General features: G+C 50.8%; 1 protein-coding gene and 2 long non-coding RNA genes across 6 annotated transcripts in view; 2 read left to right on the forward strand and 1 right to left on the reverse strand.

The window, feature by feature from the left end:
* Positions 1-6,928, forward strand: part of SBF2 (SET binding factor 2) — a 508,637-nt gene extending 501,709 nt beyond the window's left edge. For all 3 annotated transcript variants that reach the window (XM_055548648.1, XM_055548644.1, XM_055548646.1), the window contains 4 exons: positions 774-967; positions 1,606-1,693; positions 4,054-4,185; positions 5,174-6,928. In XM_055548648.1, coding sequence (XP_055404623.1) covers positions 774-967; positions 1,606-1,693; positions 4,054-4,185; positions 5,174-5,272 — 513 coding nt within the window. In that variant the 3' untranslated portion in view covers positions 5,273-6,928. The remainder of the gene's footprint in view (positions 1-773; positions 968-1,605; positions 1,694-4,053; positions 4,186-5,173) is intronic.
* LOC129628959 (uncharacterized) overlaps positions 1-22,373 on the reverse strand; it is a 58,275-nt gene that overhangs the window by 27,247 nt on the left and 8,655 nt on the right. The window lies entirely within an intron of this gene.
* LOC129628963 (uncharacterized) lies at positions 9,861-12,412 on the forward strand. Of its 2 annotated transcripts, none has more exons than XR_008703021.1 (3): positions 9,861-10,946; positions 11,664-11,757; positions 12,271-12,412. It is a non-coding gene; the product is annotated as an uncharacterized LOC129628963 (long non-coding RNA). The 2 variants fall into 2 exon arrangements; XR_008703020.1 differs by having other exon boundaries at positions 12,275-12,412.

A 22,373-nucleotide genomic window follows, 5' to 3' on the forward strand; every position in this document is an offset into this window, starting at 1 on the left:
AACCCACAGCAGGTCGGCTCCAAGTGCAACAGAGGGAGGTTAGGACAGATGAGAGCACTTCAGGAAAGGAGAGGTAAGCAGGGTCAGATGTCACAGAGCGGTCAAGGAGAATGGAATACAGAAGAAAATGTCCTCTGACCCTGTAAGAAGGGGTCCTCGGGGCGCCATCTCTGGCCTGCAGGTGGCAACTCAGGGGCTATTATCAGACAGGCCATGGGTGGATGAAGTCTTACTGCTTTTTTCCTCAGAAGAATAAAATAGTTTGTTAATTTTTTTTCTGAATATGAATACGATATGTGTATTCCTTTAAGTATGTATTCCTTTATAACACAGGAAGTTATAAAATAGAAATCACCCAAAATTTATAACATAGAAATAAATCACTATGCCTTCAGACTTTTAAACACATATATTAAAGGGATTTACTATAGACATAGTTTTAAAACCTGCTTTCTTTTTTCCTTAATATATGGCATGCGTGTCTTTCCATTTGTCGTATATAAATCAGCACCCTTTGTAACAGATGTCTAGAATCCCATTGTTCAGACATATTTTTTTTAACTAGCCCCATAATGATAGACATTTAGGTAGTTTCTAGTTTTTTGCTATTATAAAAAAAAGACTCCAAGGTAAGCATCTTTTTATACATATTTTATATAGACATATATATGGTCCAGTTTCTTTCTTGAGGTAAATTTTTAGAAGTAAAATTACCGGATCAGTTGCTTAAAGTCTTTGTAAAGCCTTCCTATCTCCTGTTCTGTCTTTTTCAGCCCCAGAGATACCCTTCGGGCTCCCCAGGAACTGTGTCCACCAACCTCCCTTTTTATCAGAAGAGGCCTCAGCTGCACCTTCCAGACAGCAGCCTGGCAGAGGAGCAGAACACTGGTGTCTCCCCATCCAACGGGGTGGACCGCAGAGCAGCCACGCTGTACAGCCAGTACACGCCCAAGAACGACGAGAACAGGTGGCCGTTGTGAGCCCTGCCCGGGGGTGCGACAGAGGCTCTCCCAGCCCCCCTCGAATCAGCCAGGCCTAGGCCATGCCACGTTCTATCAACTTAAAATGGATCCGCTTTAATTCTTTGTTTCTGTTTTAAATATGTTAGATGGTTCTTGGAAGAGGAAAAGTCCAAGTTACAACTAAAATAAGGCGAGGAGGTTGTAGTTTTTTGTGGCGGGTCCTACTATCTCCTATCTGCCTGGTCTTTTGAGGGAATGTGTGTTAGGGAGCGATTCACCAGTGGCAGACTTCTGAGATCCAGCACATGCTCGCCCAAGGAGAAAGGAATTTACTCACATGAAGTGAGAAGGCTACCTTCAGGCTTCTGTCATTCACCAGCTCTGCTTTCTGTATAGGCTGCATGAACCCCAGTGTGGTACAAAGGATGGCTGCTGAGAGCTCCAAACCTCACAAGTTTGGTAATCCCAGCAGAATGAGGCAATCTTTCCCTGAGAGTCTAGTAGAGAAATTCTGGGGGGAGCTCCGACTGATCTTTTTTGGATCATCTAGGGGAAACAGAAACTTGACCAACAAAAACAACAGATATCGCCTTTACAGTACATAGTAAAATCATATTAACCGCCATGTCATCATTACTTCTAGGTCCTTTGAGGGAACGCTGTACAAAAGAGGGGCTTTGCTGAAAGGCTGGAAGCCCCGTTGGTTTGTTTTGGATGTAACAAAGCATCAGGTAATAAACCCCATCACAACCTATAGCAGTCACTTCTGCCCAGGCGAGCCTCCATCCCTGGCTGTTGTGTGACTCCCAGCAGACACGCACAGCCCCCATGTACAGAATGCTTCCCTGAGGCCTCCCACCAGCTACCTGGGGGCTCCTCCGTGGACCCAGTGAGAGGGCACGCGGCAGCCCTCTGAGAAAGTGCGGGTGTGTGCGATGGAGGCAGTGACCTGGCGCCCAGAGCATTAAGAGCAACACAACTCTGCTTTTTAATGCTCATGCATCTCCTGCTGCCTGCTGTCCACAACCAGGCCAGGAGAGGACCTCAGGGTTTCAGCGTGTTGCATACCACACGCACATACAGAGCCCGTGCCTGTGCACACTTTCCAGAGTACAGATCACTTCATGTCGACAGCACAAAGCAGCCATTCAGAGTCGAGGGCGTTAATTTATTCAACAAACATTTCTTGAACACCTTCTCTGTGCCCATCCCTGTACTAAAGAAGGCATCATTATCCCTCAAAGGTGACAGCAACAGAGGAGGGCAGGAGCTTTAAAATAGGCAGAAAGGGATGTGCCCATCCAAACCTGAAATCCACCGTGGGCGGACACTAGCCTGGACCTCCCAGACCATGCTGGGAAGTCTTTTCCCCACTGTTAGGTCCTTTGCTATGGCTCTAGCCCCCCTGCTCTCCCCACAGTCCTTAGAGTCAGAATCTTTGCTCCGGTGATCTTGGAGGGTAGGGGGACACTAGGCAAACTTCCAGCCTCTTTGTATCATTCACTGGAGAGTCACATGTCCTCCCATGGTCTGACCGGAGACTTCACTCTGCCTTAGAACTGACCAGTCAGCCTTGAGCAGATTCCCAGTGCATTTATGTGGAACGTGGAGTCTCCTGAGAAAGATACGGGCTGTACCCCAGTACGGTGCTCTGGTTGGAGCTGCATCTAGATGACTCCTGCCAGATGAACACTTTATGTGGGGATCAACCACCTTTCACTCTGCTCAAGGAGCTTCATAAAGGTTACACAGGATCCTGCTGGATTACAGATACAGAGAATTTTTTTTTTTACAGATATGCAGTGGAAGCCCGTTTTAGGCAACTGGACTTTAAACAGCACTGTCTCTGAAATTAGAGCCTACATTGTGTAGAAAAGTCCCATTAAACCACTAAATAAAACATAGGAGAATGTCATGATGTTTCTATAATTTACAGTAACGTCAAATTATACTTGCATTCTTGACAGTCTTTTAGATTTAATACAAAAGGTGTACGGTTTTCTATTTGTCCTGCTCCTAGCATGCCTGCAGAGAGTGGTAGAGAAAAGTCTGAGGCCAGAATCACAGTGACGGAGGCACCAGACACATTCCTGCCACGTAACTTTCTGAAATCCAGACTGACAGAGTTCAAGTGAAATCCAGTCCTTACACATAGTAACCCTCAGTCAAATGTTGAGCTCTTCATTGTTTTTCAAAAATCACTTCATATCTACATGCTATTTGGAAATTAGCTTTTCAAATACAGTATAGCTTGAACATATTTTCCTACCAGTTCACACGGAGCTTATTTCTTAAATGTTGTATAGCATTCCATACTATTGATGTACATCATTTAATTATCCAACACCCTATTGACAGGCAGATACCTCTGTTCAGTCATTAGCTGATAGAGGGAGTGCTGAAGGAAACCTCTTTATTTGTGTGTCTTTGCATGCTTGTGGGAGTGTTTCTGTAAGATAAAAAGGGAAAGGTGTAGCAATAGGTATAAGCATTTTAACTTTTAGTTCATATTGCCAGATTGTCCTCTAATAGGTTTCTGACTAATTATAACCCCACAAATGGTGCTTACGAATACCTCATGCCTTCCATTCAACCTGAATATTGTCAGCCATTTGAAATATTTCTTAATCTAAGTGAAAAGTGAAATCTCATTGATTTCATTTACCTTTGACTGTTTAGGCTCTTCACCTTTTCAGATGTTTATAGGTCGCTCAAATTTTTTCTGTGAGTTGCCAGTTGAAATCCTTTGCCCAGTTATCTATTAGGTTGTTTATCTTTTTCTTCTCAATCTCTAGGAATTTTGTATATATTCTAAACATTAACCCCCTATTCATATGTTCCATATATTTTTACAGTTGTTGATGTTTTTATTCTTTTATATATAATACATTTATTCAAATTTCAAAAACTGTGTCTTTTTACCCTTTCTCCCAGCTACCTAATTCTTCTTCCTAGAAGCAGACAGTGTTTTTAATTTGTCTGTTCTTCCAGACATAGTTGAACAAGATATGGGAAAGTATTCAGATACCTTTTGCAAAGCCCTGCTGTTCCCCTTCCTGAGTCTCATACCCCACGTGTCCTTTGGTTCCAGCTGCGATACTATGACTCGGGTGAGGACACCAGCTGTAAGGGCCACATCGACCTGGCTGAAGTAGAAATGGTCATCCCTGCCGGCCCCAGCATGGGCGCCCCGAAGCACACGAGTGACAAGGCTTTCTTTGATGTAAGTTGACCTTGTCTTTTCCTGGCTCTCTGCACGTAATCCCTTACAGTCAGTCCATCCACTCCAAGAATGACAGGGCCTCAGAGCAGTTGATGGTGACTACAGATGGGCCACAGCCCCACCCTGGCTGTGGGAACTGCTGCAGAACCTGAAGCCAGCACTCTTAATCCCCAAACCTGACCTCTCCCCGCTGTCCCTGTGGCTCATAAAGGCTGCGTGTTGCTTTGCACAAAAGACTTCTTCAAAAGGTATCCAACTACACTGGGAAGCAAAGGAACTCCTTGTTAAATATTGTTAGTTATTCACTCACCACCTTCTGTCAAGAACAGATGTTACTTCCCTTTTATATCTTTTTGTCTTCAAGCTTGATCATCCAAAAAAAACATCATTAGTCACACATGATGACTGTCTTCCCTGACATCTTCAGCAGGCCTTGGGACATTTTATGGGCCACATGATAGGGGACTTATGTAGTCCCCAGAGCCAAGCAAGACTTCATACCGAACACAGGTCATATTCTAGTGCCCTGCTCAGGCTGTGAGGCCATTTCCCTGACTCTGAACTCCCAGTGAGGCCCCAGCTGAAGACTTAGAGAAAGAGATGGGAAGCGAATGTGAAAGCCAACCCCAGCATGATGTGGATGAAGCTCAGTCTTCTTGGCTCCTTTGCTGCATGGCTGCAGTACATGGGTGAGACAAGAGGCTCCAGCTATTCCACACCCTCTTCCTTAGTCAAGAAGGTGCAAAGTCAGGCTTTTCTGGAATATCTGTCTTCTCTGCAGACCCTTCTGTTAAGATCCCCTGTGACTCTGGGGACCAGGAAAGTAAAATCACTTCCATACACAATGGCAGTACAGTGGAGGGCAGAGAAATACGGAGGTTCCAGGGTAGCATGAAAAGGGAAGATCACAGGGATTGATTAGCTCACATGACCAAACCTGTAGACTAGCCCTGCCCTCATCTCTGCTTCTCTTCCTTTGTTTTTGCAGCTCAAGACCAGCAAACGTGTGTATAACTTCTGTGCCCAGGATGGACAGAGTGCCCAGCAGTGGATGGACAGGATCCAGAGCTGCATCTCTGATGCCTGATACCCATGGTCAACCCACACAGAAGAGGGAGGAAGGGCTTGTGCTGCCAGATAGGAAAAAAGTGCGTGAATCCTTGAAGAGCTGACAGCTTCCTGCTCAGTTCTGATGAGTCATCCTAGGGCCTGAGGCTCTCCCACCCAGACTTAGCCATTCCGCTCTCTCGGCAGTTGCTACGTCTTCTTAGCCAGAGTAGATGTGTCACACGAGTCTGGTCAAGAGCCCCAGGCCCTCCCTGCGTCTTGCACTAGGTTGTTCTAACCTAGTGGTTAGAACAATCCCTCATGGTTAGGGATCAGAAGAATGCTTCCTGAGCCATCTGTCACCCATCCCCTAGGCCAAGTGGCTACCACCCACCTGGGTCCTTCTTCATGAAAGCTGGATCCTTTCTGTTCTCCAAGGTCATAACTTCCTTGGAGAACTTCCTGACAAGCAAAACTCAAAATCCTCCAAGACTATCTTCCATTCTGCATAGGTTTCCCATTGGAGGCTCCTGCTCTTACTGCCCAACCTTAGAGATACTTGGTTCTCTGGTGCTGCCAAAGGTGCTTCCAGGATCCCTGCTCAGCGCTGGGGTTCACAGCAAGACCACCAGTGCTCAGGCAGGCCAAGGGGCACACAGAAGAGCCTGATGGGAAAGATTGGCCAGGGAATGGTGCAGTAATCACCAGGCCAATGCAGGAAAACACTGCTTCCAAAACACTGAATTTTCCTAGGCCAAAGGTGCCCTGAGGATCCAGGACTTCATAGTCCCATGTATTCTTCTGCTCCCTGACAGCTTCTTACACAAAATAACATGCAGAAAGCTGAATGCACTAATTCACAAAACAGCCACTTGCACTGAACTCTAATAAAGTGAAGATGTTGGAGAGGCAGAAGCCAGCTGTTTATGAGCACACCACCCCGTGACAAGGGCTGTATAGACCGCGGGCGCACCGTGGTGTGACTGGATACCCAAACAGCACCTCTGCACGTGAACTTAAGGACTTGTTTAGTCGGTTAGATTTTCTGTACTTTTGATAACCTGTGTTTGTCCAGCTTGAGATACAGGAATGCTGTTTGCTCACAGTGAACAGACACAGCTTTTCTGCAACAGCCACTGTGGTCAGCTGGAGTCTTAGGTAGCTAGATCATCACATTTGTTTTGAAATGTTAATATGTTAAATACCAAACTAATGTTTCAAAAATATGTATATATGATTTCTATACCCTTGTTTTTCAGGTAGTCTGCTTATAATTTAATATAAAATTAACTGATTCATTCATAAGATTTCAGTAATTTTAAAATGGTTCCCTTTTTAAAAAGCCACTTTGTAGATGAAAAATAAATCAGATTTTCAAATTTAAAATCATCTACACACTAGGAAACAGAACTGTGTTAATATATAAGAAATTCGGGGATAATAAGAATGAAGGATTTTTCTATCATTTTCATTTTATAAATTGCCACCTGTGAAAATGTTTTTGCACATTATTTGTATTTTTCTTTGTATATGAAATAATTTTTTGTACTCTGTAAAATATGGAGCCCACTGTACCTTCAGCTATTTGAGACTTTACACAGTGCTTCTTTTGTAACTGGATTCTTTTAACTTTCATGAAGGCACTACATGCCTTGTATTCACTAACCACCTTGAATTAAACATTTCTTAAGAAAAAGCATCCCTCACTTATTGAAATAAAGCTCATTGTGCATTGCGGGACACTTAGGAGGCAACACTCATGATTCATACATGGGACTAAAAGTTCAAGGGTAAAACACACCATAACCCATTTCTTGTCATGGTTCTATTAATGTCGTCACTGCCCTGGTTCTGAACACACTGCTGCAGAGTTTAGGGAAGAGGCCTAAGGCTGCCACTCCCGCCCTGTGCCTCTGATGAGCTGTGTGAAGTTGGTTAAATCCTTTACCTCTTCCAGGTTGCAATTTCACCACCTGTGGCATATGGCAATTGGCAAGAATTTTAGGCAGGAGAAATCAAACGCTAGTTCAGAAGCAGATTTTTCTGCTTCAGGAAGTTGTTAAACAGCACAGTCTGGACCACACTTCCTCTCGTTAAGCTCTTGGAGTTTACCTTGGGGACCCCGACTACATCTGGATGGGGAGCCAACAGAATGCAGGTTCTCAGGACTGAACCCCCAAGTCTGGAGATCCAGGGAGAAGGAAGGGCCCCATCGACACCCTCCTGAGCCTTCCAATTTCCTGAGTCTCCAGGACTCCTGGGACCTGCCGTTCTGCACGCTGTGACCCTGACATGACTAACAAGGGAAACAGCTGGGAGTCGAGCCCAAGAGTGTCAGGCTGCCCTTCGTTCCTCAGCCTTAGCTGTGCGGGGAGAAGGGCACTGGGTTCCAAGGAAGAAAGACTAGGACCTGGAGCCCTGGCCCTGCGGCTCCCCTGACAAGGCCTTTCTATGCCTGGGTTCTTGCAACCCAGGGGAGCACAGGCCCCACTCCCCAAAACCTTCAGCCCAGGTTCTTCATATTACCTCCCTAGCCCCTCTACCCGATGACCTCACTCCAGAGCTGGAGTGTTAACTGATAATAGTACGGCTAATTTGTTTCTCAATGAAAATTGACATTTATAGATATTTCATTCGGAGTTCTTTTAAGACTTGTTAAGTAACTCCATTATCTCATAAAGAATTTCTGAATAATCTCAAGATCTCAGGCTGATAATCAGGAAATGCCCTCAGTTACAGCGATCAGAGCTATGAATTAAGCCAAGAATAAAACAGTATTGTTAGGGGAAGCACACTGATTGAAACCGCCCACCCTGGCCAGGCAGCATAGTAACCATTTGCATGACAGGCAGTCCTGATAAGGAACAGGGAACTAAAGAAGCCTCCACCAACCAGAAGAGTTCGGGAAAGGTCAAGGGAGACAGCACCTGTCTGACCACCTCCCAAATCCTCCTCTCTGGCATCCATCTTGGCTGAACAAGGTAAGCACCACCAGGAAGGACTCTGAGTCAGAATGACTGGCTAAGGACAACCCGGAAACTAATCCCATCACCATAAAACCCGAGACTGCAAGCCACGCGACAGAGCAGTTCTCCTGGGTTCCCTTACCCTCCTGCTCTCCGCCAGGGTGCCCTTTCCCAATAAAATCTCTTGCTTTGTCAGCACATGTGTCTCCTCAGACAATTCATTTCCGAATGCTAGACAAGAGCCCAGTTTCGGGCCCTGGAAGGGACCCCCTTTCCTGCAACAGTATGGATGAAGAGATAAGACTTGGAGCAGTACTGCCAAATAGATATATAATCAAGCCACTGTGAATCTTTTTTTAAAAGTAAAAAGAAATTGATTAAGTTTTATAACATTTTATCTTATTTTCAATAATTTATTTACTGTAATCTATCAAAATTGACATGTTGAAATAATCAGTACAAAAAATTTCTCATGAACTAGTTCATACTGAGTCCTCAAAACCCAGTGAGTATTTTGCACCTACGGTCTATCTCAGTTTGGACCATTGTGTTATCTTTTTTCCAACACCATTTCTCATACAAAATTCCTGTCGTTCCTCACTCTCTTCTCCAGTTCTCCCATACAGCTGAGTGTCCCCATACAGCTGGGTGTCCCGCAGTTCATCCAGTTCAGACGCTTCCTCCTCAGAGTCAGCCCAGACCCCATGGTTGAGGGCTCGGTCCCACATGAGTGTCCCCCCTTCAGATGCCACTTGCAAGTCCCAGGGGCCACCAGACTTTTGACCAATGCACAACCCCCTCCTCGGGTTCAGTGATTGTGCAGAACATGCACAGCTCAGGAAGCGCGTGGTCTGTGCTTATCAGTGTGTCCTAAGGAAGCAACACCCACAAGGAAGGGACGCGTAGGGCAAGGATTGGAGAGGGGGTGGCCTGTGCCCTCCCAGCCCCTCCCTGTGGTCGCCAGCTGGGAAGCTCTCTGCATCCGTCAGGATTTTTTCATAACCCACTCTCCAGTCCCCCTGGAGGTGTAATTTCCCACACCCCGTTCGCACGTAGTTCTTTCTGGTAACCACCCTGAAGCTTCTAGGGGCCCAGCCTGAGTCACTGCGTTCACATAAACACAGGTGTGGGCAGAGGGACTCATTATGAATAACAAAAGCACGCCTTTCACTCAGGAAGTTCTAAAGGTTTTAGCAACTCCATGCCACAAACCCAGGACAAAGATCCAAAAAAAAAAAACTTTAAAATCATACCACAAGTAGCCACATTCCTGTGCTACTATGCTAGGCAAGGCAGATTTAGAGCAAGCAACCTGCTCAAAGCAGAGCCAAAGTGGGAGGTGAGGGACCTCGATGCTGCATCTAATTCGTGATAAGACCTTGAACTACATCGTAACTTTAAGGCTTTGACCTATAAAATGAAGGACCCTGATCTGTGAACTTGTGATTCCAAGGGTTCACCTTTGCAGCAACTGAGGCTCCAAACTGTGATGGAAAGGATTTGCTGAAAGAGACCAAATCATCTAAATCAGCGCTTCACAAATTGTAGCGTGTGTATGAATCATCTTGCTAAAATGAAGATCCTGACTCAGTAGGATTGAGAGGGGACTTGACATTCCATATTCCTAATATGCTCGCAGGTGACGCTGAGGCTGCTGGTCCAAGGATCCTGCTTTGAGTGGTGCTAACAGACGTGTTCATCCCAGTCCTCTGAGAAGCAGGCGCCAAATGGGCAGGAAAGTAGGGGAGGTTGGGAGAGTCAGGAGACCAGTGTGCAGTCATGACCTTGTCAAAGACCCAAGGAAGGGAGGGAGGAGGAAAAGCTGGGTGGGAGACTCAGACTGTGGAGTAACTCTAAGGAAGTTCGGCAAGGCAGATGAGAAGTCCTCAGGACATCACGAATCATCAGAGCAACCCCACACCTCCCCAGGGTAGCCTGCCTGGGACACCCACCCCGTTCAGCCATCAGCATGCTGCAGCCAGGGAAACAAACAGCAATGGATTGCAGAACGCAGCAGCACCTGGGGCCCACAGTCACGCACAGGCTGTGCACTCAGAGACCCAGGGGAGTCTTCTCACCGTGGTCGCAGAGCACCTCTCACAGCCAGCTTCCAGAGAAGTTCCTCCCAGTTTCCCCTGGGCCTCTCTTCTAGTGAAACTTAGAGGCGAGTCCAAGGACTAATACAGCGCCCTTGATGCAGTTCATCTCATGCCCTCTCTCTTCCCACTCTCCATTCTGAGTTCCCCTCACCCTCAGCCACCTCAGGGCATGCTGAGGACTCTCCTGGAGATGTGATCCAAGCCTTCATTGAAGGAGGTTATTGTTGTTTAGTTGCTAAGTCGTTTCCGACTCTGTGACCCCATGGACTGTAGCCCGATAGGCTCCTCTGTCCATGGGACTTCCCAGGCAAGAATACTGGAGTGGGTTGCCGTTTCTCTCTCCAGATCTTCCCACCACTGAGGGAGGACCAGGGTAATCAAACCTGTCTCAGGTCAGGACTGCTGCACAGGTCTCCTTGGGTTATGGTGGGGATTACTTGGGTGGCTAGAAGGTCACCCTCCTTCCTGCCCCCATCATGTAGAAGCAGCCCTGTCTTCTGCTGATCAGAGTCAAGGACCCCTGCTGGTTCCTGGACACAGGAGTCGTCGCCTTGGTGACAGCCATGAGCCATGGTTCAGCAGGACCCTTCCTGTGTCCCTGGTCAAATGCTCAGCTGTGTGGAATCCATGCCTTTGGATCAGGCCTTCTGTAAGTCCCTGGGCAGTGGTGCTGACTGAGGCTCTCTGGTCAGGAAGGGCAAACTCAAAGGAGATTTCCATCCCTGTGAAGATGAACCACTGGCCCTTCCAGGATGGAAAGTGCCTGAGGTAGCTGACCTGCCCCAGGCAGGAGGAGGGCCACATGCAGGCTCAGCATAGGTCTCTGCTGCTGGCAGGCTGGGCACGGAGAGGGAGCAGTACCTGGAGCGGCCTTGGGAGGTGGAAGTCTGTGCTGGTGGCCAAGTCAGCCCTTGCCTGGCTCTGCCTTTGCCACTGTGGCCACCCCACTCAGGCTCATCCTGCTGGTCCCACGTAGCAACGACAAGGACCAGCTAGTGTCAACCATCCAGGTCGTTTTGTTTACTTATTATTCACTGCCTCCAGTGTGCTGGGTGCTTTCTAATGGGCATTAACATGTGGCACTGAAATCTTGCATGATGACTTCCCTGGTGGTCCAGTGATTAGGAATCTGCCTTCCAGTGCAGGGGATGTAGGTTCGATACCTGGTCAGGGAACTAAGATCTCACATGCCGAGGGGCAACTAAGCCTGTGCAGGGCAACAAGAGATACCTGTGCGCCACAACAAAGAGCCTACATAGCCAAAACAAATTTAAAAATAAAATCTTCGTGTTTCCCCCATATGACCATCCACTTGTCTCTACCCTACATCTCCTCGTCCCTAATCTTCCCGTTCTTCTCCTTCCAGGCCCCTGACCAAACAGGCAGTTGGCCATTGCCCAGGAGGCTGTGTATCTGCTCACTACCTTGGGCCACTTTTTGTATACAAAGTACATGACCAGGTACTCTGCTCACAGCCCTACCCAGCAGGAATATTTTCCGTTTCCCTTTCCGTCTCTGTCATACAGCTACTGCCCACCTGCAGCTCATAGGCACGTACCAAACCAACCCATCCATAAACCAAGCTCAGGCTTGTCCCTCCTCTTCCAGCTGGTTATGCAGGACCTCCATGTGGCCGTAGGTGCAAGTCAGGGGCCGGGCCCGGCTGCGTCCTCATGCGGTCTACTGGTGCGCTCTGGCCCCACTCAGGCTCAGCTGCAGAGGGAGCATTTTCCTCTTACGCTGGTCTACTGCCAGGCCCATTCGACTCAATGAACTGACACATCCAACAGACCCCAACTCAGACTGGGCGGTTTGAGATGCCCCCTGCAGTCTGACGTTCTGTCTCTACTACAGCCTAGTAACAGGCCAGAAACTGTTTCTCAAAAGGTTTATAATCGGGGACTTCCCTGGTGGCCCAGGGGTTAAGAATCCTGTTTGCAATGCAAGTGACACTGGTTTGATCCCTGGTCTAGGAAGATCCCACACGCCACAGAGCAACTAGGCGCGTGCACCACGACCATTGAGACAGCGCTCTACAAGAGAAACCACCGCAGTGAGAAACCAGGGCACCACCACAAAGAGCAGCCGCCGCTTAGCACTAGAGAAAGCTCACCTGCAGCAACAGAGACCCAGTGCGGCCAAAACATAATAAAGCTTCTAAAATTTATTTTTTAAAAGGTGTGTAATCCTCTGTCCCTGATAGTGCAGCCCTGCTGCAGGATCCCCGGGACTCTCCATAAGCCCCATACCACATCTTTTCCCTTTCCCACTACTGACGCTTCCAACACCAGCAAGTCTGCCAAATGGTATGACCCAACGGCACGACTGCAGTGCAGCCTGGACCTTCTGCAGTGCCTGGTCCTGTTAGGGGACCCACCAGCAGCCGGCAGCCTTCCATCTCTCCCAGAGTAAGGGGCTGTCTCTAACCAAGAGCAACCTTCCACCAAGGGTAGCCAGGCCCTGTGCTGTCTTCACCATTGTAAAAGATACAAGATACACCTGTTTCTTTTACTTGGGAGGGGATATCCTTGCATACCCCTGGCTGCTGAGCCCCTTACAAACTTCACTGGAGTGTCAGGTCCCTGAGTCTTCGCAGGTTTATATGCCTTGCTCTGCACAGCATGTGACCTCGCCACGGCCTCCAGCACAGAGGCACCTCTTGCTCATCCTGTCTTACCACCATGGTGTCACTGATGTAATGGATCACTGTGATACTCACGTGGCCCTGATCTCTGGGGATTATATTATGACAAAGGGCAAGACAGTTAATGTAGCCCCGAGGTGAAACTGTAAATGAATATTGTTGTTCATCTCATGTGAATGTGAACTGTTTCTGATCCTCTTTTCAAATTGGAATGGAAAAGAAGGCATTTGCCAAATGACCGCAAAGTGCATACCTAAAGCCTTATGAATCTGCTCTAGGAATGATTCCACAGGCACAGCAGCTGCAAACAGAGCTATCACTTGGTGAAGCCTGCAGTCTTCTTCCAGGATCTGGTCAATTTCTGCAAAGGTCAGACTGGTGAATTAAATGGAGAGATGGTAGGACCGCCACCCATTCGTCCTTTAAGTTGTTAACAGTGGCATTTGTTTCTGCCATCACCCCTGGATGAGGTGTTGTTTTTTTTATCTATTACCTTGAGCAGGATGAGGGAACGAGGAGAAGGCAATTTCAGAAGTTTCCACTGAGCTTTCTCTGCTGTGACAGGCTCCTGCCCACTAGGCCAGGCACCCAGCGTGGGGTCCAGAGTGCGTGAATTCTAATTAAACACTGCATGGGTCGTGGACCCAGTGCAAGCCCAGCTGTAGCCAGGATTCCACTTGCTCCCTGACCTCCATGGGCCCCATGCTGACAAATAGCCTGCGAGATGCCTGGAGCCTCCAAGTGTTAATATGACTCAAAATCTGCCTGGTGGCCCCCTTTCTCTAGTGAACAGTCACTCAAATAAATGGTTATAGACCTTTGGGGAAAACTGAAGGAATCATGATGATACATACTGGTGGCTGTTTTGTAGGGTCCTTCGTCCTAGAGCCCTGGCCGCCTCTTCAGGAGATGGCTTCCATGTCTGAAAACGGGCTCGGGTCTGGGAACTGAGCGGGGACCCTGACTTTCTGCTGCCCCGCTCCTGCTCCTCCATTCCTGTCTGCTTCCCCAGCTGCTGACGTTAAGCAGAACCTATTGGCTGCCCATCCATTTGGCCCCTGGGGACACCATGCTCGATACACTTGTCCACTTGCCTGGCCCTCCGTCCTTGCCTGTCCATACCGACCTTACATAATACATCACTCCAAGTGGCCACTTTCTTCAGCTGTCATGGATTTCTTCTCTACTGTCTGCCAGGGAAACTTGGGTATTTCCACTCTGTTGAGTGCTGGCCGTGACTTTTTCCAAAAGACTTCTAGGAGTGTCTGCTCCACCCCCTGGCATCCTAGCTAGGGTATTAAATTCTATGTCTGAAGAACGTGCCCTCACGTCAATGGATTCTGGCTGATCCAGTCTTCCATTCCAGCTGCCTCAAACACTCACAAATCCAATCCCAGGAAATCCCCCTGCCTTCTGCCAGTACCCACCATGGTTCTTAGTCTTTCCTAGGGTAGTTTCCTTCCCCCTTATCAGGCCCAGCATGTCCCCAGCCAGATTCTTCTGGAATTCCACCCTCATCATTGTCCTTAGCAGACAGGAGAGGAAGCAGGTGCTGCTCCTGGGAGGGGACCCGCTGCCCTGTGGGGGCGAGGCCTCAGTGGCATCTTTCAGTGCAGGAGAGGTGGGAGTTCTCCCAAGGAAGTGCGGGCCACTCCTGCCAGCCCAGAGGGTCAGGGAGGCTGCAGCTTCAGTGACCTCAGGGTGCCATATTTACCCAGTACAGCCTGACCCCCATACAACTACCTTGGCCGAGTGCTCAGACTCATCCGGAGCTCTGCAACTCTCTTTGTCCTTACCTGCCACTCCACCACAGCTGTCCCCCACTGCTAGAGGCAAGGGCCTCTTTGTAGCCTCCCCCTCACCTAGGCTGCGTGCTGTCCCCCTCACCCACGAGCTGCTTATTGGGGGCTTACCCTCTTCCTCCCGTTACGGGGCATCAGGACAAGTGAGCAGCAAGCGGCCCATCTTTTGAAGGCACTGTTCCCCCCATATTTTTCAAATTCCTGAAGTATCACACCTGCCACAGAATTCATCTCCTCTAGGAAACTTCCCTGGGTTCTCACCAGTGAAATTTCTAGCATTTGAGCTACTACCAGCTCCAGGGACCATGTGGGGTCCCCACCAACCAGGACGGCATCCTCCTCCCCATCTCCTCTGTGTGAGACATCTCCAGTGAGAAGTAGGTAGGGAGTCGGGGGAGCTGGGAGAGACACGAGACTGATGGAGTCTGACCCCTACCAGGGAGAGACAGGAGCACGAAGGGAGAGTAGAAGAGTCTCAGGCTGCAGTTTAGGTCTAAGACAGCAACAAGTCCAGTGGGGAATCCTCATGCCAGGACTCCCTGTCAAGGGCAGCCCGCAGGCCTGGGAGCAAACAGCGGTGGGCATGAGCACAGCGGCAAAGGCCAGCCTGAAACTCAAGAGATGCATTTTCATGGCCACCACCAAAGGTCCAGGACTGGTCTCTCTCAGCACCCCAGACTCGAAGGAACTAAGGTGTCAGCCTTGCTGACCCGAGGTCGGGGTACACTGAGCTTCTGCTCTGTCACTGACTAGCTCTTTGGCCTTGGGTGGATCCTAACTTCTCTGAGCTTTATCTTCCTCACCTATCAAATGGGAGGAAAAACTGTGATGTCAAAGTACTCAACACAAAATGGATTCTCCATAAGCTGTTGGCCAAATCAGATTTATTCAACAAATATGTAATAAGCACCTAGGGCGGGCTGGCCAGTGTCCTGCTCCCGAGGGGCATGCAGATCAATCAGACCCAGCACAGGCCCAAAGAGCTCACAAGTGACAGAAGGGGCAGAGCATATCTGACACACAGAACAATGTCATCCCCGCCCCAAAGACATCTGCATCCTCATCCCCAGGACTTGCCAACATGCTATGCAGCATGGCAAAGGAGAATTACAGTTGCAGATGGAATTAAGGCTGCCCATCAACTGACCTCCAGAGACCAGCCCAGATGGGCCCCATGTCATCACAAGAGTCCTTACATGCAGAAGAGGGAGGCAGAAGTGAACGTCAGAGTGAGGTAATCTGAGAAAGACTCCCTCAGCCATCGCTGGCTTCGAAGACAGAAGGGGCCATGAGCCACGGAACGTGGGCAGCCCCCAAAAGCCGGGAGTACCTCCAAAAGGGACACAGACCTGCTGACGCCTTCATTTTAGCCCAGTGAGACCCACTCTGGACTGTGACCTCCAGAAGTGTAAGATAATAAGTCTGCTGTTTTAAGCCACTAAGTTTGTAGTGATTTGTTACAACAGCAACAGAAAATTAATATAGCATCCTACAGATAAAGTACCGTGATACAAGTCATGACAGGTGTGTGCAAGGCACCAGCACCCAGCACAGGCTAGGCTGGGAAAGGAGTCGCTGTAAGGGGGTACTTACACACAAACGCCCTCACACACAGACAACAGGCGGCAGCTGCATGTTCATACGTGTCCACTTGCACGAGCACACACCCACTTACACATGCAGATGCTGTCTGACATGAGCCCACCCATTGCCTCTGTCAACATCTGAATTTCCTGGTGGCAGCTGAGTTTAGCAGGTGAGGCTGGGGGTTCCTCCCATGACCACATTGCTTGAGCCTCACCAGACAGAGGTGGCCAGAAGTCATGTCTCTGCCCAGGGCCTCGGTATGTGAGGTACCAGAGTCAGTCCTGATAAGTGGCACACTCCCCCATACCTCCAGACGTAGGATGGAACCGACTACGAGTAGACCCATCACCCCAAAGCACCGTGGGCCCACCTTTCAGGCATTCCAAAAACATTCATGGATGTTTGCTGTTCTGATTACTCTAGACTCCAAGTAAAATAATCCATTCCCCAGACCTGAAAGATTTGATGTCTAGTGTGATCAGAGTTGTGATGGGGTGGGGACAGCTAGGAGCCCAGAGACAGATGGGAGGGGAGCCCAGTCCAGCCCTGGGGATCCAAGAAGACTTCCCTGAATAAGTGACATTTATGCTGAGTCCAGGGATGCGAAGGTGCGTGGAGGAGGGCAGGGAAGGCAGTTAGGCCAGGCCAGGATGCGTATTTAGAAAGATCTCTCTGGTGAAGAGTGCATGGGGGAGAGTGAGGAGGGAGGGTGGCTGGAGGCCACTGTGGCTGTTCAGACTTGAGAAGGCAGCGCGGCTGCATAGATGCAGAAGCCTCGGAGACAGGCCTGAGGTGGCATTTGTAGAACTTGGGGCCTGACTGGTGGACAGAGGGGATGGAGGAACAGTCTGGTCAAGCGGATGCCTGGGACACCTTAAAAGGTCCCAGTCTCACAGTCCAGTGCTGAGAGCTGGGAAAGGATGGCTAGGCGGACAGCAGAGGCCTTGGCCTAGCCTCCCCAGGTACTCCTTGGGGGTGGTGGGCGATGTGGAGAGAGGGCACGGGCAACACTTCCAAGCCTTGGGAGGGGGTGTGTCCCACAGCATCCGGCAGGAGACCCTCTGTCCAAGTCACAGACCCACCATACAAGCTGATGGAAAGAAAGAACGGCAGTGGTCCCTCTCTGTTTTGCAGTTTAGAAAGGTTACCTGACCTGCCTGAGGTCACACGGTGGCATCCGACGGGCCAGGTTTGCACCCGGGCTCATGTGACCTTGTCCAGGGCCAATCCTACCTGGACATCATACTTCAGCTGGGCCAGGACCTGTGACCTCTGCCTCCCACTGGGCCTGGTCAGGCCACTTAAAGGCCACTCAAGGCCAGGAACATGGCCTCATCCTCCTGGGGCTGGGCCAGGGCATAGAGTCCCATCCGTGGTGGGGATGGGCTGGGGTCCTCCACGGGGAGGAGAGGTGGGCCCTCAGCTGACGCAGGGCCCCCCGGCCTGCTCCACACGGGCCACCCAGCCCCCAGCAAGACTATCTGGGAAGCAAGCCTCCCATGTGGAAGCGAGGGTTCCCGCCTCCCTGCAAGAGAAGCACAGACTAAGCCCGCTCGCCTGCCCACCCCTCTCCGTCACACAACTTAGCAATGCAGGGCCTTCCAGGAAACTGGTGGGCCTGGCCAGAAAAAACAGCTCCAGGGCTTAGAATCAGGATGCTCCTGCGATCCTGCTGAGATCTGGTCCTGTCTGAGCCTCTGTTTCCTCGTCTGAAATGTGAGGTTGGGCTCCTTTACCCTGGAGCTCCAGCAGCTGCGATGGTCTCCCGCCGCTGCTCTCCCGCCTCTGGCCCCATCCCAGTCTAAGGCTTGGACGGCAGAGGCCTGGTCCCTGCAGAGGGCCCCCGCCTCTGGCCTCAGCACGTCCACCTCCTCACTCCCCGCGGCCCCCCGAGGTTCGGCGTGGGCCCCCGCCAGAGGAATGTGAGCCATTCCCGGCATCTCCTCCCCTGCGGCCAGCTCAGAGAGAGGCTGGGGCCTCTGGGCCACTCTGACAGGAAATTAGCTGGGCCTGGCCTTCCCCACTACCAGCTGCTCCGCTGACCCTGACCCTGTGTTTTCCGAAACCTGATACTGCAAATTTCACAGCCTCTTCTCCTGGCGGAGCTCTGGGTCTAACGGGCCTCCAGCCTACACTCGGGTCTGCCTTCCTGCCCAGGGACAGGGCCGCCTGGACTCCAGCCCCTGCTGTGACCCCAAGCCGGCCCCACCCTCCCCAGGAGAGGCCTCTCCCCTCTCTGCGTGGAGGGGGTGGGGGAGCTTCTCTGACTCTCCTCCCGAGCAGCCGGTCCCCTGCCTCTGCGAACCCAGCAGGGACACAGGTGGGGAACATGGCGATGGGGAAGGGCCCTCAACCCTCTTCCCCAGAGGCACAGCGGTAAAGAATTCGCCTGCAATGCAGGAGACCTGGGTTCAATCCCTGGGTTGGGAAGATCCCCTGGAGAAGGGAATGGCAACCCACTCCAGTTTTCTTGCCTGGAGAATTTCATGAACAGAGGAACCTGGCCGGCTACAGTCCATGGGGTCGCAAAGAGTCAGACATGACTAAGCGACACACACACACACACACCCCCCTTACCATCTTGCCAGGAGCTTTCGTTTTGCTCTTTTGTAGAAGGATTCGGAAAGGAAACCAATAAAACACACCTGAAAAGGCAATGGCACCCCACTCCAGTACTCTTGCCTGGAAAATCCCATGGACGGAGGAGCCTGGTAGGCTGCAGTCCACGGGGTCACTAAGAGTCGGACACGACTGAGCGACTTCACTTTCACTTTTCACTTTCATGCATTGGAGGAGGAAATGGCAACCCACTCCAGTGTTCTTGCCTGGAGAATCTCAGGGACGGCGGGGCCTGGTGAGCTGCCGTCTATGGGGTCGCACAGAGTCGGACACGACTGAAGCGACTTAGCAGCAGCAGCAGCAAACCATCAAAAAAAAAAAAGGCAGAACCCATTCACGGAGTAGCTGTAACAGGGAAAACAGGCTGGAGGCTGGTAAGAGAGGATGTGGAGAGCCATTCTGGAGGCTGCTGTGGTCCAGGGAAGGGTGACAGCGGCCGCAAAAGACAACTTTCTACTTCAGAAGAAGCAACTCCATCTTCAGTCACCCTGGCCAAAAAGTCTAGGTTCGTCCTTGAAAGAATTTTCTTCTCTCTCACACCTACAGCCCATCCATCAGCAAATCTTGATTACTCTGCCTTCAAAATACATCCTCAACTGGACAACCTTTGCCACTGCCGCACTGGGTGAGCTCCCCCTGGGTTTCTGCAGGAGCCTCCTAACTGGGCTCCCTGCCTCCACCTTGGACCCCATTAGTCTGTTCCCAACATAGAAGCCAGAGCGGCCTTTGAAACCACAGAAGAGCGTTGCTTCTCTGTCGAACACCCTCCAGCTTTCTCCTCTTGGAGTAAAAGCTCAAGTCCTAATCACGGCTTGCAAAACCCTTGTTGCTCTGTCCCTCTGACCCCATCTCCTACCTCCGTACCCCTGTTCACTCTGCATCGGCCACACTGATGCTGCTCAAATGTGCAGAGAAGTCCTGCCTCCGGGCCACCACGCTCGCCATTCCCTCTTCCTAGAAACACTCTTGCCCCAGCGATCTTCAGGGCTCACACTCACTCTAGTCACATCTCCGCTCAAATACTCCCTGATCGGAGACTTCCTGAGCCCCCTCCGCCCCTCTGCAGGCACCCCAACCCCCTCGCCCTCACGGTCGTCCCACAGCATTAACCACCTGGCATGTAACTGTTTCGCGTCTGTCTCTCCCTTCAGAAAGCACACTTCCAGAGGGCAGTAACTTTTTGTTCCCAGTCTATTTTTCAGAACATTGAAGCTTTGCTGAGTACAAACAGGCACATAACCAGTCACTTGATAAAAACACCTGTGGGGACTTCCCTCACAGCCCAGTGGTTAAGACTTAGCCTTCCAATGCAGGGGGTGCAGGTTCAATCCCTGGTGAGAGCCCACATGCCTCAAGGCCCAAAAACCAAAACACGAAACAGAAGCAGTATTGTACCATATTCAATAAAGACTTTAAAAATAGGTCACATAAAAAAAAAAGCAAACATCTTGTGGAAGGAAGGAAGGCTCAAGGACGGCTGAGGACAACTGCTGGGCCATGAGGCAGAAAACCAGGCCAGGCAGGGGAAGGCAGAGGGAGGGGCCGCAGGGCAGGCGCGGCCAGACCTGAGAGCTGCCCGGGACCGGGAGGAGCCACCTTCCCGAGGCCCAGCCCCCAGTGAAGTGTGTCCAGGGGGCCTTGCACTCACCCTCACCCCCTTCCTGATTACACGTGGCGGGGGTGGGGTTGTCCTTTACAACCAATACCGCCTTGACTTCCAACCCCCTACCCATCCATGTCTCCACGCCTACTGCTAGCCCCTTGAGCATCCCAACCTCTAATCATTTGTCTACAAATCAAACAGTCCCCAGGCCCCTCCATTCCTATAAGCATCCATCAGCCTAGCATCCACGAACCCGTCCTTCAGCACGTAACCAATGCCCTCCATGGCAAAGCAGGAGCAGGTTATGAAAGGGTCTTGAGCACCAGGCTAACGCAAGCCACCTTTATTGCTAAACAGCAGGAAGCTATGGAAGGCTTCTGAGCAGAGGAGTTACAGAATCACATCTATATTTCAGACAAAGAAAGCTGGCAGCTATGAACAAGATGGACTTGAGGGGGTAGTCAAGGCAGAAAGATCAGTTGGGGTAATATTGCAATATCCTAGATGATGAAATAGGGCAGAAGCACAGCCGCTAGGGAAGGAAGAGTCAAGCTGCAGATGGGAACTGCCCTGCAAGCAGGCCTGTCCAGATGGGGGGCCATCTAAGAGGCCTTGGCTTGACACCCACCAATGGACCTATGCACGGTGCTTCCCCATCCTCAAGTGGGGCTGTGCCTTCTGCACATCTGGCCCAAGACATCCCAGATAGGTGGTTCCCAGGGGCCTGCCTCAGAAGTTGTCCTTCCTGGGCCCACCACACAGTCCTCAACCCTGAAGCTCAAGCCGCTGACACTTCGAGTACGCAGTCACCCACCAGCTCTAGTCTCACACTTCAGCCCTGGCTGTGGAAACCTTGGGCCTCTTCTCTGTTAATTTTCTCCAACTCCTCAGAGGCTGGGCCTCAGGCCCAGTGAAGTCACAGTCTGGGAGGCAGCCCTGGCTCCCAGCCCTCCCACGGAGGCTATATTTGGAGCAGGACAACTCCCAGCAGACACACTTGGGACCCACCCTGCAGCGCAGCCCCAACCGATGGTACCAAGTTTCCAAGCAGTGTGGGTGTTGCTCACGTTTTCACTTGTTTGTTCATTCATTCATTCATTCGTGTATCCATTCCACCAATATCTACTGACCACCCCCCCAGCAGGCTGTAGCAGGATAGAGGGGGGGCACGTACACGTGCATGCAGATATACGGGCACCAGGGTCTAAACAGGGAAGGCAGCACACACGCTGGGCACCCTCCCTCAGGGTTCAACGGCCTGGTGACTCAGAATCAGAGGCACGTGGTGTCTGCAGGCACCTGTGTGCGCGTGCATGCAGGCACGTGCTCTTTGAGGAGGCATCTATGACTCAGTCGCACCACGTCTGTGTGTACCTGCGCGTACCTGCGTGGATGTGTCTACGTGTGCAGGCGGGGCAGAGGCTCTGGCCCCCAAGGGATGGGGGAAATGGCTGTGACTGACTCAGCTGCATATGGTGACTGGGTGCCCGCAGGCCAACTGTGACTTTATGCCCTTGCTCACTTGTCAAGTCACATCACCAGTGTTAGGTGCACATATTCTATAGGGAGGAAGAAGAGGCCCTGAGCAGGAGACACGTAGCTGTCTGGGTACAGCCCCATCTGTCCCAGGGGTGCCCCACCTGCCCCTCCACTGAGGTACAGGGCCCCCCATCTCAACCCCTCTGGCCTGGCCTCGAGGAGGCTTGGTGGCCACTCCCCACATGGACTCTGCCAGTACCCTCATCCACCAAGCCCAGAGAGGCAGGACTGCCAGCTTAATCGTCTTCCTACCACACAAAAGCTCTTCTGTTTCCACCATGA

Source organism: Bubalus kerabau, chromosome 15 (genome assembly GCF_029407905.1).
Source record: "Bubalus kerabau isolate K-KA32 ecotype Philippines breed swamp buffalo chromosome 15, PCC_UOA_SB_1v2, whole genome shotgun sequence".
Classification (NCBI taxonomy): domain Eukaryota; kingdom Metazoa; phylum Chordata; class Mammalia; order Artiodactyla; family Bovidae; genus Bubalus; species Bubalus kerabau.